Here is a 12,776-nt window from a genome sequence, read left to right on the forward strand (position 1 = left end):
AACTATATTACCAAACCAAACAAAACAAAACAAAAGACCTCCACAAGTAGCGACGCTAAAAGTCAGAGGTGTCAGAAACTGAGCAATATTTTGACATTAAATTCCAAAGCTGAAACAAAATTTGATTAGAATTTCAAGACCTGCTTCACTTCCACAGGAAGCTTAAAAGATAAAGTAGGCTTTTATTCATCCTTTAGGTAAAGTTCATTCCAAATAAAGCTTTATATCGTACTTTGGGGGGTGTGCTGATACACTGTTTATATGAAGGTGTAGTAACATGGAAGCACAAAGTTTTCTATAGGTGGTCTTTCAGGGCAAATCACTATGGAAGGAAATTCCTCAACGCTGTAAATTGTTTATTCCTACTGTGCTGTGGAAATCAGATTTGTTTTCTTGTTTTTGTTTGTTTGTTAGCTCTAACGTCCTAGGTTTTAAGTAATTTCTTTGAGCTTTAGCTATCCAAGCTCAAGTAGTAGGGAATTTAAGACTATATCTGATGCCAGACCTCTGGCTCTAATAATATTGAGCAGAGTAGTTGTCTGGAAGGTCTACTGTCCACACTGCTCCGCGTCCTCCCCTCGTGTCTCTTAACCCAGACTTGCATTAACTTGCTACTGTTTTCCCAGTTGGAGTACTCGGATTGCACCTGCTCCGACGGCCAGCGGGGTCCTGCGGCTCAGCCTCAGTTGCTTGTGCACGGACACGAGGACCCACCAGGGGTCACTGCAGCCTCAGAGCTATTGTGCCCGCCAGGCCAGGACGCGGCCAGCCGCGCGGAGGGCGTGGGACTAAGATCGCCGAACGTTAGGTCGAAGCAGAACTGCGCCTTGTCCTCCCGGAGCCAGCCTCCCGGTCTCCTAGGGAAACCGACACACCGAGACCCGGACAGCAGCTCGGCTCCGCTGCAGCGCGCGGCTTTCTCGCACCGACCTGCCGGCACCTAGCCATTTGGACCACCTCCGCTCCGCCCTCCGCCCCCAGCTGAGATCCCGCCCAGAAGGGGCGCCCCTGCCACGGTCAAGGGCTCCCGCTTGGCTCTGGGGCTTCTCGAAGGCGTTTGGGCTGGGCCCAGCTGCACCTGGGCTGCTTCCGCCTGGGACGCTACCCGCGCGCGCCGCCAAAAGAACTTTCCCCGGAGCCCCCGCGGCCTGGCGCGCCCGGGGCACACCCCCGCCCTCCCGTCGCGTTCCCAGCCAGGGCGCCGGCTTCTCAGCGCGATCGCCTGCCGGTCCTCGACTCCCGGCTTTTCTGAATGTCCTGCAAAAGCAGGGCTCCGCCGCGGCGGTAGGACATTCCCCGAGGGAGAGCTTGAACTTGGCCACACACGAACCCCGGTAATGAGTTCCGGGGGCTCCAGACCGGACCCCTGCCCCGCGACGAGCTGACGTCCCCTAGCAGATCTCGGTAAGGACCCCACTGTCCTTTCCAACCCTCTTGGGCCTCTGGGTGCCCACGGGCTGGAGCAGCGGTCTGAGTGACGACTCTTGCCACTGCCTGTGCGCCCTTGGTTGAAACGTCGTGGGTACCCCTGACACAAAAGAGAAGCCGACAGCTTCCCGTTTGGCCGAAAGGTCGGGCTGCGGGGCGGGGTCGGCGGTGCAAGTCCGCTCCTGCTAGGGACTCCACAGGCTGAGGAGCAGCGGGTGCATCGCGGCCGCGCTCGAATTGGTGCTGGTGGAGGGAGCTGTAGAGCTTCAAGGGGCTTCCTAGTCCGGGGAGGGCCTTGCGCACTCGTCCCTCCTTTTCTTGTCTGACCCTCATTGCCAGGAGACTTTTGTCGTCCCCAGGTCTGTGGAGGGGCCGTGTCGCCCCCGCCTTCAGAAGAGTCAGAGCCGGAGCCGCAGGATGCACGGGGACGCGCCGCCGCCCTCCGCACCCAGTTCCGCTGGCCCTTCCCCGGCGGCTGCCGGGCGCTGACTCTCCAGCCCTCTCCGCCCTCCTTGCTTTTGGCGGCGCCAGGAGGCTCGGCTCCGGACTCCACCGGGAGCAGCTTCTCTCGCTTTCGCCACACGGCGCAGACAGTAAATTAATGCTTCGTGTTTGAGGGGAGGGGGCGGCTTGGCGCCTCGGTCACAGCTTTCTCGCCTGGCTGGAGACGGTTACAGTCGACATGGGCTGTTTCTGCGCTGTTCCGGAAGAATTTTACTGCGAAGTTTTGCTCTTGGATGAATCCAAGTTAACCCTCACCACCCAGCAGCAGGGCATCAAGGTAGGCATCGCCGGGGGCGCGTCCCGGGGGTCCGCAGCAGGGCTGGCGCAGGGGTCTGCTGCTTTGTCTGAGGGCTGTCACGGGTCGAGGTTGGCGGCCGCGTCTCAGCGCTGTGGGAAGGAGAGGCAGATGCCCCTTGCGCTCAGACACAGAGTGGACGCGTTAGGGTGGGTTAACTTTCAGTTCCTTCATCAAGTAAGTTCGTAGTCGCAGAACTAGTCCGTGCACCAGTTCAGCCTCAGCCCACCGAACTGCAATGGAGACCAAAAGTCTGCCCACCACCGGTTGCCTCCCAAAGCTTTTAGGCCCCTCGTATCTCTCAAGGAGGTGCAAAACAGAGTACAGACTGCACTCTACCCCAGTGTTTAAGGCACGATTGTCCTTGGTTTTGCTGATTTGTTTTTTCTTGGGGAAGTAAACTAAACTAATCCACTCCTTGAAACACATTAATCGGGTAGTTGTGATGGTGTTGTAATTGGGTAAGGCTACCTTTGTGCTGAAAGTAATTTCCCTTTCCGCGAGCGAACTAGTTTTATCCTCACATTTAAGTAAACGTCTCTCAAAGCTACTCGGTAATAACTTTACTTCTGTTTTTAGTCATTAAAAATGCGATTACAAATATTTACCTACAAAACCCAAACAAAAAGGCTGCAGACCTTGCACAGATCCACTTCCTTAATTTTGCAGAGTACCTGACAACCTGAGGATGCGCCTGCGCGCTTGTTTCGCCTTTGCAACAATTTACCTAGAAGAGACCCGAATCCGTAGCGTTGTATTGTTTTGCTTCCCTTTCCCCTTCAGTTTAAATCACTGAGGCTTTTTAGATAACGCGGCAGCTGAGTCTGGTGAAGGGAAACCTTCCCCCGCCTCCCCAGTAGAGCGGGGTGACTGGCTGAGAAATCGAGTTCGGGCTGCCAAGAGCCCTCTCTCATCTCAGAAGTTAATCCTGATGGGGTAGGCCCGGGCATTTCCTTTTGCGAATCCGTTTTAACATAGCTTTATGCGTAGTGAAGTAACTGTTCCTGGCTTAGAGTCTCAGCGCTGATGATGCCATCTTTGGTGTACAGAGTTCTAATTTCACAGGTGTAATTCTTTTGCAGGAGAAAGGGATGAAGTGATCTATTAAATCTGTGAGTTTGTTAACCCTTTCCTTTAGGAAATTGTTGGAGCGCTTGCCTAGCATGTGTGAGGCCCTGGGTTCGATTCTCGACACCGCATATAAATAAATTAAAAAAAGGTCCATTGACAACTAAAAAAAAAAAAAAAAATAGGAAATTGTTTTGAATATTGTTTCCACAATAATTAAAATGAGCAAAATTTAATCAGGTTCTTATTTGATATTTTCTTTCAGGACCAGTAAAACAGAATCTTTGTGGGAGAGAGTTCATTTTGTGTTTTTAACTTTTGTGAAAGAAATCAGGAAAAGAATTTGCAAGATGATGTAACATTCTGTGGTGTATTATGTAAATAAAATAGGTTATATATATATGTATATATCATAAAACATCCTCAATTCTTGATAATACAAAGATTCTCTGGTTTGGGAGTGGAAACAATTAGAAAAAGATAAGTGATGACCTGACGCTGAAACAACAAAGAAATCTTCCTGAAGTACAAAGTCTAAATTCATCTGGAGTATAAAGTCATCTGCAGTGTGAGCTTCCTATTTAATCATAAAAGCCATGCCCCAGTCAGCCGTGGAACATGTACATTGTTCTGTCAAGAGAGCAGCCAAGACTTGGGTATCAAATGGAATAATTTTGTCAAAGAAACATGAATCAAATGTCCTGATCCATAATTATTTTTAATAACCCAGTGGTGCTTATCGTGTTTTACAAATGGGTTGAAAATTGGTGAGTGATTCAAGGGCAACAGCAACTTTATAATACTGTTATCTTGGCCATATGCCATATAACTAAACAATAATTTAAGCAGGCTTTTGTTGGAAGTAATCATTTCACAACAGGCTTGGCCTCTTTCAGTGTCACAAAAGCATGCCATGATTATTTTGATGACCATGTGTGAAACACAGATGTTGTCTGCTAACGTTAACCACATTATCAGTAACTACCATGCAACCGTAAAAATGCATATGTTAAGCACCTTGTGGTATGTACTAAATTTAACATCTGGGTATTTGTAAGTGGCATGAGATATGAAAAAGCATCCTTTTGTGTAAATGATATTCAAATGTTGAATTATGTGATGTTTCTCTGTACACATTTAACTTTTAAAAATTTTTTCCTAACCTTCCTCTATCATAGATACTACTATTTCATTTATATATTATATTAATTAGATAAAATCAGCTCCTACTTTAGTTCATAAGTGAAAAAGTAAATAATTATTTCGAAGTTCAACTATTCAATAGTTACTATTGTGTTTTCCTGTGGGATAATACATTCAATAATTTTGATTATTGCTTAATTAAAAACAAAGTTAAGCAGGCAGCATCAATTAGCCCATTTCCCCTAAAGTTAACATAGGAAGAAGGTGTGTGTGTGTGTGTGTGTGTGTGTTTGAGTGAGTGTGTGTATGTATCTATACACACAGGGTCTAGCTAAATTGCTTAGGGCCTTACCTTCGTAAGTTGCTAAAGTTGGCTTTGAACTAGCAAACCTGCCTCAGCCTCCCAAGTCATGGGGATTACAGGCGTGCACCACCATGCCCAGCTATATTTTTCAAAAGTATTTTCTAATATTTATTTTGTAATGACCCTTTTTCTTATTTTTCTATTCTCAAATGAAATGAAGATAGCTAATTTTGCATTAAAATTATTCACATATTTTATCCCTTAATAGAAGGAATTTTACTGATCACTAAAAGGTTACTTAAGAATTTGCTTATAAAATAACAAGCTAACAACAAAATTTGCTTATAAAAAAACAAACTAACAACAAAAAAAATTTGCTTGAGAGGCTGGTGGCTCAGTGGTAGAGGGTTTCCTTAGCACTTCATTCCCTAGCACCACATATAAAACCAACAAAGGTATTGTGTCCATCTACAACTAAAAATATTTTTTTTAAATTTGCTTGCATTGCTGTCATAATAATGTAGTATGCATTGGAAGATTAATTGTAATAAAGTAGAATTAAGAGAGAAGCTTTGTAAAACATTTTTTGTGTGTGCCATTTTGAAAAAAATACTCTTTGAAGTACCAAATTACAAATTGAAAAGTTATGAAGTAATTTTCTACAACTTAAATCAAAGTTTTTCATTGACTTTGGAAAAAAATTGCTATTTCCATAGAAAGCATTTTAGCCAGAAGACAATAATTATATCTTGTATGTTCAAGTGAATATCATTTAAATGGAAAATAATTTTGTTTTAAAAATAATTTGAAAAATAAGACACAACATTTTTGTAACCATATCAATAGGTATTTACATTCTTAACTTGCTTTGGAGGTAACCTCAGTTGATAAGCAGGAAATCTTTTTCATGAAGGTCATAGTTTGAGTCCTATCCAAGATTTAAATACCCAAGTTTGTATAAACTGAAAGCTAATGGTTGTGTGTTGAGCCCCACAATAGCTTTTAGCTGTTTATTCTCTGCTGCTATCTCTACTGTTTATTCAAGTAAGAATTTCTGCTTTGGTTGGTCTCAGTTTTTTGAGTAATGTTTGGTTTGGGAAACTTGTTAGGTCTTTTGTTCTGTGTGCTGGGGGAGGTAGAGATCTTTCTTTTAGGAAACAAAACGAATGTGACTTAAACTACGTTTTAGATTATTTGATTAGCAAAAGATTTTTTTCAGGGGGAGAAGTCACAGATTTGATTATAAATTTAGTCCTTAGAATTGCTTGCTGTTGAAAATATGAAATAGATTAGTATTTTCATTTTAACAAAATTTTGATCCTCTGAGTGAACACTAAGGTACTCATTTTTCCTTTTAATGTTTACTAAATTAATGAAACTAACATGACCGAAAAATGGGAACCCCATTAGCTTTTTAAATGACTTTATTGAGATATGCCATACAATTTACCCAGTTAAACCACACTGTTCCCTCATTAGCTCTTAAATAATGTTACCTCTTAATTATCCTGAGGTTTCTGAAGGAATAGTATGAGTCAGTTTTGATGCTTTGATCAGAAACTTCCTAATAAACCAGAAAAACAATTATAAGAAGAGAATTTAAAGTATATGTATCTTACTAAGAATTGTAATTTTCATTCCATTTGAACTGGTAATGAAAATGTCTTAGAAGATTGGGGGAAAAAAGTGAAAAGCAGTAGTTTTTCATAAATTATATTAAGCACATATGTGAATGCCTGTGTCTTTTGGTATTAACCACATATCTTACAGATTTGGGGACCTTATAAACATTGGTTGAAGCAAGAAAACGTACAGTAACATTTCTGGTAATGTAAGCTGGCTGGGGATCTGGAATGGTCAGTAAATTAGATGGGACTGGGATAGAAAATTCCCTCTTCCACACCGCATCCACCTTTCTAAAATTCAGATGTGATATCCATGTTGTGGCTGCATAAGATGAACTAGTATATTACCCCCCCAAATAAGTAGTTTTTTAATTGGAAAAAATACTTTTATCAGCCATAACTTAAATATGATTTAAAAATTAAGAGGGAAAACCTTGTTTGTTACAAGGCCTACCTTCTCCAGGGGCTTATAATGTTCTTGGCTGATGGTAGACCACATTTTTTTGCAGCCCAGTAACGATGTCTGTCTGTTCTTGAATTCTGTAATGTGAAGCTTGAACTAAGTTTGAATCGAACTTGAATGAATGCAGTGTTTTTGTTGCTTTTGAGCATGGGTGGTAAGGCTAAATCTAAATTGTAGGGAGAAAAGTCCAGACTTTCTTATTATTAGTTCTATGGACAATGATTTGTTGTTTTTATTAGGACATTTACACTCAAGATGGGAATGTAATTTGTTTGGTCAGATTTTATTGCAGACTGTATGGCCGACAATTCCTTCCCGTGTTAGGTTGTCCTGTCCATTGTGGGATACGTAGCAGCATTCTCAGTTGCTACCCAGGAGATGCTAGTTGCACCTCTTCTCTAGCCTTGACAACCAAAAAATGTTCCCATATGTTGTCCCATGTCCACTCATGGTCAGTATCACCCTTGGCTGAGAACCAGTGCCAGAGAGCATTGTGACTTCCTTTACTCTTAATGTTTTTGGTGCTTAGTTTTGTGCACTGGATGCAGGGTAACCTTAGGATGCCTTCTGTTCCTGCCCCCTCCTTTGGAGTGGTGAGTTGTTTACCTTTTATTCAGTGAAAACAATATGGTTATCTGTGTCTTTAATTTGCTTATTTTTATACTGGGAGCAATATAATAATAATTAAAAAAAAAAAAAAAAAAAAACCTTTGCCCTGAAAGACCACCTGGTTTTAAATTTTGACTTTGCTAATTACTTATTAGCTGTGGGGCCATCATGAAAGATCTTATCTTTTCTGAGTCTCAATTTTACCATCTGTAAAATGGGGACAAATAATAGTACTCACCTCACACATACACAGTGCCTTGCATGTGGTAAGCACCCAGAAATGTTGCTTTTCCTCTTCCTCCTTCTTTCCTCCTCTTTTTCGAAATGGCTTATTCCTGTCTAAAATCAGAACTTTACTGTTTGACTCAGCACGCTACCGGATTGATCTAGCCCTGCCTGACTAAATGACTTGCTCTCTTTGTCATGCAGAACTGCTCAGTTTCCCAAACATTTCATACTTCTTTGAGACTTTGTGCATGGGGTTCCTGCTGATTGGTATACCCTTTTGCCTTTCCCTAAACATATCCTCATTCATCTGAACCATCCTTTAAGACTCGAATCAAGTGTCTCATCTACTAGGAGGTCTTCAGCTGAGCCTGACCAGGCAGAATTAAGTGCTCATCCATGCCTCTCATACCTCCCTCACACAACACCTGCCATGTCATGAACATTATTTCTGAACTCTTATTTCCTCCAGCAGCTGATGAGCTCCTAGCTGTGAGCCCCAGCAGCTTGAGCCACATGCCTCATGTAATAAATGCTTATTAACTATAATTCGAATAGAGGAATGAATGGAGTGTTATAGTTGGAATAGGCCATATTGAAAATCTTTAATATGGATAATGAGGTTCCTTTGCCACTTTATTTTTGCTAGAAAAGACCCCCCCAAAAGTGAATCTCACTGAAAAAATCTATTGCCAAGATACTTGAATTTTATGTTGATAATGTGTAGACAATGAGTGAGATGTTGCTCTGGACTGACTACATGCCGCACACTGAAGAGCTAACTAGCAGCTGTTTCCGAAAACAATGTTTTTGTCTTATAGGGAAAAGACTTCAAGTCTTTCTCTTTTAAATGTAATTTTCTTCTTCCAATTTGAGTCTTTTGGAAGAAGTGCACATTTCATGAATAGATAATAGAGCCTCACACTAATTAGATTTCTTCCTGATGTCTGTTCTTTAAATTCTGAGAACAGTGTTGGTTGGGCTCACACAATCTGGGACCACTGTTGTAATTTTATTTTTTATTTATTTTTGTGCTGCTGTGGATTGAATCCAGGCTTGGCACAGTAAGCAAGCATCCTACCACTGAGCTACGTCTCCAGTCCCACTGCTATAATTTTTACCCTTGCTGTGTTACCCATTTTACTCTTGAAACTGCATAAACCTAATTTGACATCAATCTAACGTTTAATAGAAAAAGCAGAGTGAAAAAGTTAAATATTGGGGGCTTTTATGAAAAATTATGTTTTCCATTCCAACAGGTAGTGTATCTGTCTGCAGGCCTGTTATAAACATGACTGTGCTGTTCATACTCTCTGAGATTGACTGCTTTGGCTGAGCCTTCTGACATTTAGCCCCATATAAATAAAGCTTGTACACTTCGCTCCAGGTCAGCCTGCTTTGGTTTCAGTGACTACTTTTTGCTTCTGCACCACGAATTTTGTTCCTAAGTCTTGCATATTAAGATTAAGCAGGCACCTGTTATCACATGTCATAGGCATAGACTAGGTGTGTTAAGTTCAGGAACCAGTCAGTTTACTGTGTGCCTCAAAGAGCTTGTAACTACAATTTGGAGGTGTACTATTCTTAAAAATGTGGATTGCATTCCTGTGCCTCCTGAGCCGTGTATGTATTTCCTGTTTTTCTTTTTTAAGTGAATCAGCATTCTTGCTTAATGCTGCCGCCTATTGTTAGTCCCTTTCTCTGTTACTAAACATTCTTGGGAAGAGATCCCCAAGGGCTGAAATGGCTTCTCCAGGGGATCTCCTAAGAATCGCTCAAGTTTTGAAAGGGCTGGTTACACTTCCAAAGGGGTGAGAAGTTTGTTTCCTAGCACAGAAGATTGACAGGCCAAGAGGAAATTAGAATAAGAGAGATGGGGCTGACAGGGAGAATGGGGAGTGCCTTGTGGGAGTGCTGAGTGTTAGTCTGCACGGACAATAGCAGAAAGGTCAGATGGCAAGGGAGGGATCAGCAGGCCCAGGAAACCAAACACTGCAGCATATTGTTTAGAAATGACACATTCTGAGCTCTGGAATGGCTCTGAGTTTCCAACTTTGTGGGGATGGTGCTCCAGGAGGTGGCTAAAAAGTGCTTTGTTTAGAGTACAACTTTCCACAGTGACTAGCATGAGTGGGGGTCAGGTTTCTGAGCTAGCCACAGAGGCCATTTGTGTGGATAAACCATTCAGCTCCCACGTCGTCCTTCATTCAGATCTGAATTTGCGAAGCAGTCATGAGCCTCTGCTGTCTTAAATAGTACTTGTCAGATCTGTTTTTTCTCCCCCATCCTCACTGCTGTCAACTTAGCCTTCACACTTCACACCAGAATCAGCCTCCTAATTGGTGTGCTGTGTGTTTGTCTTCCACCCCTTCCCCCACTGCCCTGTGTTCAATTCCTGGTCTGCCACATTATTACTGGCTTGTGATTGATTGGACAGGTGATTTTCCTTGAGCCAGCCTCAGTTTCCTCATCTGTAAGTTGAGGGACATGATATCTTTCTCAGGATGAGATAATAGGATTTGAGAAAAGAATTTTGGGCATATAGGATAAAAGATGCTCAATAAATGGTCACCGTTAACATGCAGGATGTATTATTTCCAAATATTGTTTTTCAGTTCCAATTTGGAAATTCTAATCCCTACAGCTCTGCCCAAGTGCCATGGGCTTTCTGAGGGGTGTGAGTGGTTGACTGGATATTCATAGAAACTAATGACTTGTCAGATCTCTGTATTTGAAGGAGAAATAGTATCACGTTCTTGCTCCGCATCTACTCGTGTTGCTTAAGCAACGACTGGAATGTTGAAAACTCTGCATCTCTGTCTTACGCATCTAAGTCTGTACCCTTAGCCCCTATTGCCTTCTTATTATTTGGCCTGAGTTTCTGACTGCCTTCTAGATACCGCAGTGGATGGCGCCCATCACCACCCTTCTGCCCCCTGCAGACCACCTCCTCCTCCTGTGCGCCTCACTTGGGTGAATGATACCATACTCTGTCCTTATCAGTTAAGAGGCTTTAGATCCCACTGCAAGCTGCTTCAACATGATGAAGTTTATTAACTCACCTATGGGAATCTGGGGGCGAGGAGAGCAGGCTCAGGGTAGGTCAGTGACACTGTTGCCCCTACTTCTCCCCATCTCTTCCTTGCTCTGCATCTGGGGAGTCAGTGCTTTCACAGACTGTAGCAGACAGTTCAATGGCTCGGATGGTGTTTGTGTATGGTGATGTTCTAGCTGGCAATATAGACAGTCTCTTTTCTAGGAGAGAAATGGCTTTCTCCAGAAGTCCTGCAACAGACTTTCCCACGTGTCTTTAGTCAGAATGAGTCTTGTGGCCATTCTTGAGTCAAGAAGGCAAAGAATCTTCCTGGGAACTGGGTAGAGCTGGGATCAGTTCCCCTGAGGCCAGGTACTGCCCAGGAGAGGAGCTGAGTCAGGAAGGAAGAAGGGGAATTGTGGATGCTCTGGCCATCAACAGTGTGCTTTCTACTTCTTGGGCCAGGATTCTTAAATTTCTACATCTTTCCAGGCCTTGGAGTGCCCATCTCAAATATCTTCCAAATTTACCGCCTCTCCCTTTTTCTCATTACTGTTGCCTTGATTCAGGCCCTTCTCAGTTCTCACAGTCTCAGTATCCTTCCAATCCCTGCCCCGATACTGTTAATTCCAGGTGACTACATCTAGGGTGAGCTTTCTGACCCCCGTGTAGAATACTGCAAAGGCTAGCCCACTTCTGTGCTTAGGGTTAAGTTCCTAGCCTGACAGCCACTCCTGGGGCCCTTTATGTTCAGGCACCCTCATCCTCTCTGTTCTTTCTTGCCACCACTTCCTCATGCCTGGCTTGCTCTCCTGCAAAACTCAGCTTCCATGTCTTTGCATTCTCCACGTTCCTCCTTACTCTCGTCTTCACTGTGTGGGAAACCTCAGCCCACCTCATCTTGTCTAAGTGAAGTGCTAGCCCCCATCAAGCAGAATAGCATTTAGGTATCATCTTTTCTGAAGACTTCTCCATGTTGGAGAGCTGGAGATGCCCTCTTCCGACCCTGCATTTCACTTGCAGAGGTTTCTCTACTTTCCTGACAACCTTTCCCTGGAAGGAACATAGTTGGATGAAAAGGGCATAGACTTTAGCCATGGACAGATCTGGCTTCAAGCTGCTGTCCCTTTTGTTAGTACTGTCATCGTGGCGAAGTCACCTTTGAGTGTGCTTCCTTGTCTGTCAAATTAGAGTGATGCTCTCCATCTTATCCTGAGATGCTGCACACGAAACCTTTAGCTCTGTGCCTACAGTGTGGTAGTTGGCGTTATTAAGGATGGAAAACCTAGGCCGGGGGGGGGGAGTGGGAAATTAGATCTTTTCTATGGGATTCCCAATCAAGTCCAGTTCCTAAGGAGGGATAGACATCAGTGAATTGATGTTGAGTGGGTGAATTAAATGCATCTCTTTATGGACATAAGCTAATATATCTGCGAAAGAAAAAAAAAATCTCTTTTCACTGTTTGGTTTTTCTGGTATAAATACTATACCTGTTTGACTCCTTAATTTCTTATTTAATTTTTAAAAGCAGCTTTATTGGGATGTAAATCACATACTACACAAATCACCCATTTTTAGTGTACAATTTAATGGTTTTTCCATATATTCAGAGCTGGCACCATCACAATACATTTTCAAACATTTTCATTTTCATTTCTGAAAACAAATCTCATACCCATTAGCAGTCCCTCTCCGTGTCTTTCCAACCTCCCCACCCCTGTTAGACAACTATTAATCCTTGTCTGTAGTTTTGCATATTCTGGACATTTCATATAAATGGATTCACATAATACATGGTCTTTTGTGGCTAGCTTTCACTTAACATAATATTTTCAAGATTCATTCACTGTATAGCAAGTATTAGTACTTTGTGTCTTTTTATTGCTGAGTAGTATTCCATTGTACGTATATATGGACTGTTTCCACTTATGTAAATACCGTTGCTGTGAAAATTCATGTACAAGTTTTTGTGAGGACATATGTCTTAATTTCTCTAGTGTATGTACCTGTGTGTGGAGGTTTAACATTTTATGGAAGTACCAAACTGTTTTCCACAGTTTTGCATCATTTTACATTCT

General features: G+C 42.8%; 1 protein-coding gene across 3 annotated transcripts in view; it reads left to right on the forward strand.

Moving 5' to 3' along the window:
- Nucleotides 1-481: 481 nt before the first annotated feature.
- Nucleotides 482-12,776, forward strand: part of EPB41L4A (erythrocyte membrane protein band 4.1 like 4A) — a 236,437-nt gene continuing 224,142 nt past the window's right edge. Inside the window, exons 1-2 of one of the 3 annotated variants that reach the window (XM_079143527.1) lie at nt 482-1,404; nt 1,788-2,209. In XM_079143527.1, coding sequence (XP_078999653.1) covers nt 2,111-2,209 — 99 coding nt within the window. In that variant the 5' untranslated portion in view covers nt 482-1,404; nt 1,788-2,110. The remainder of the gene's footprint in view (nt 1,405-1,787; nt 2,210-12,776) is intronic. The other 2 variants (XM_079143526.1, XM_079143525.1) reach the window with 2 other exon arrangements.

Source organism: Sciurus vulgaris, assembly GCF_902686455.1.
Source record: "Sciurus vulgaris genome assembly, chromosome: 6".
Classification (NCBI taxonomy): domain Eukaryota; kingdom Metazoa; phylum Chordata; class Mammalia; order Rodentia; family Sciuridae; genus Sciurus; species Sciurus vulgaris.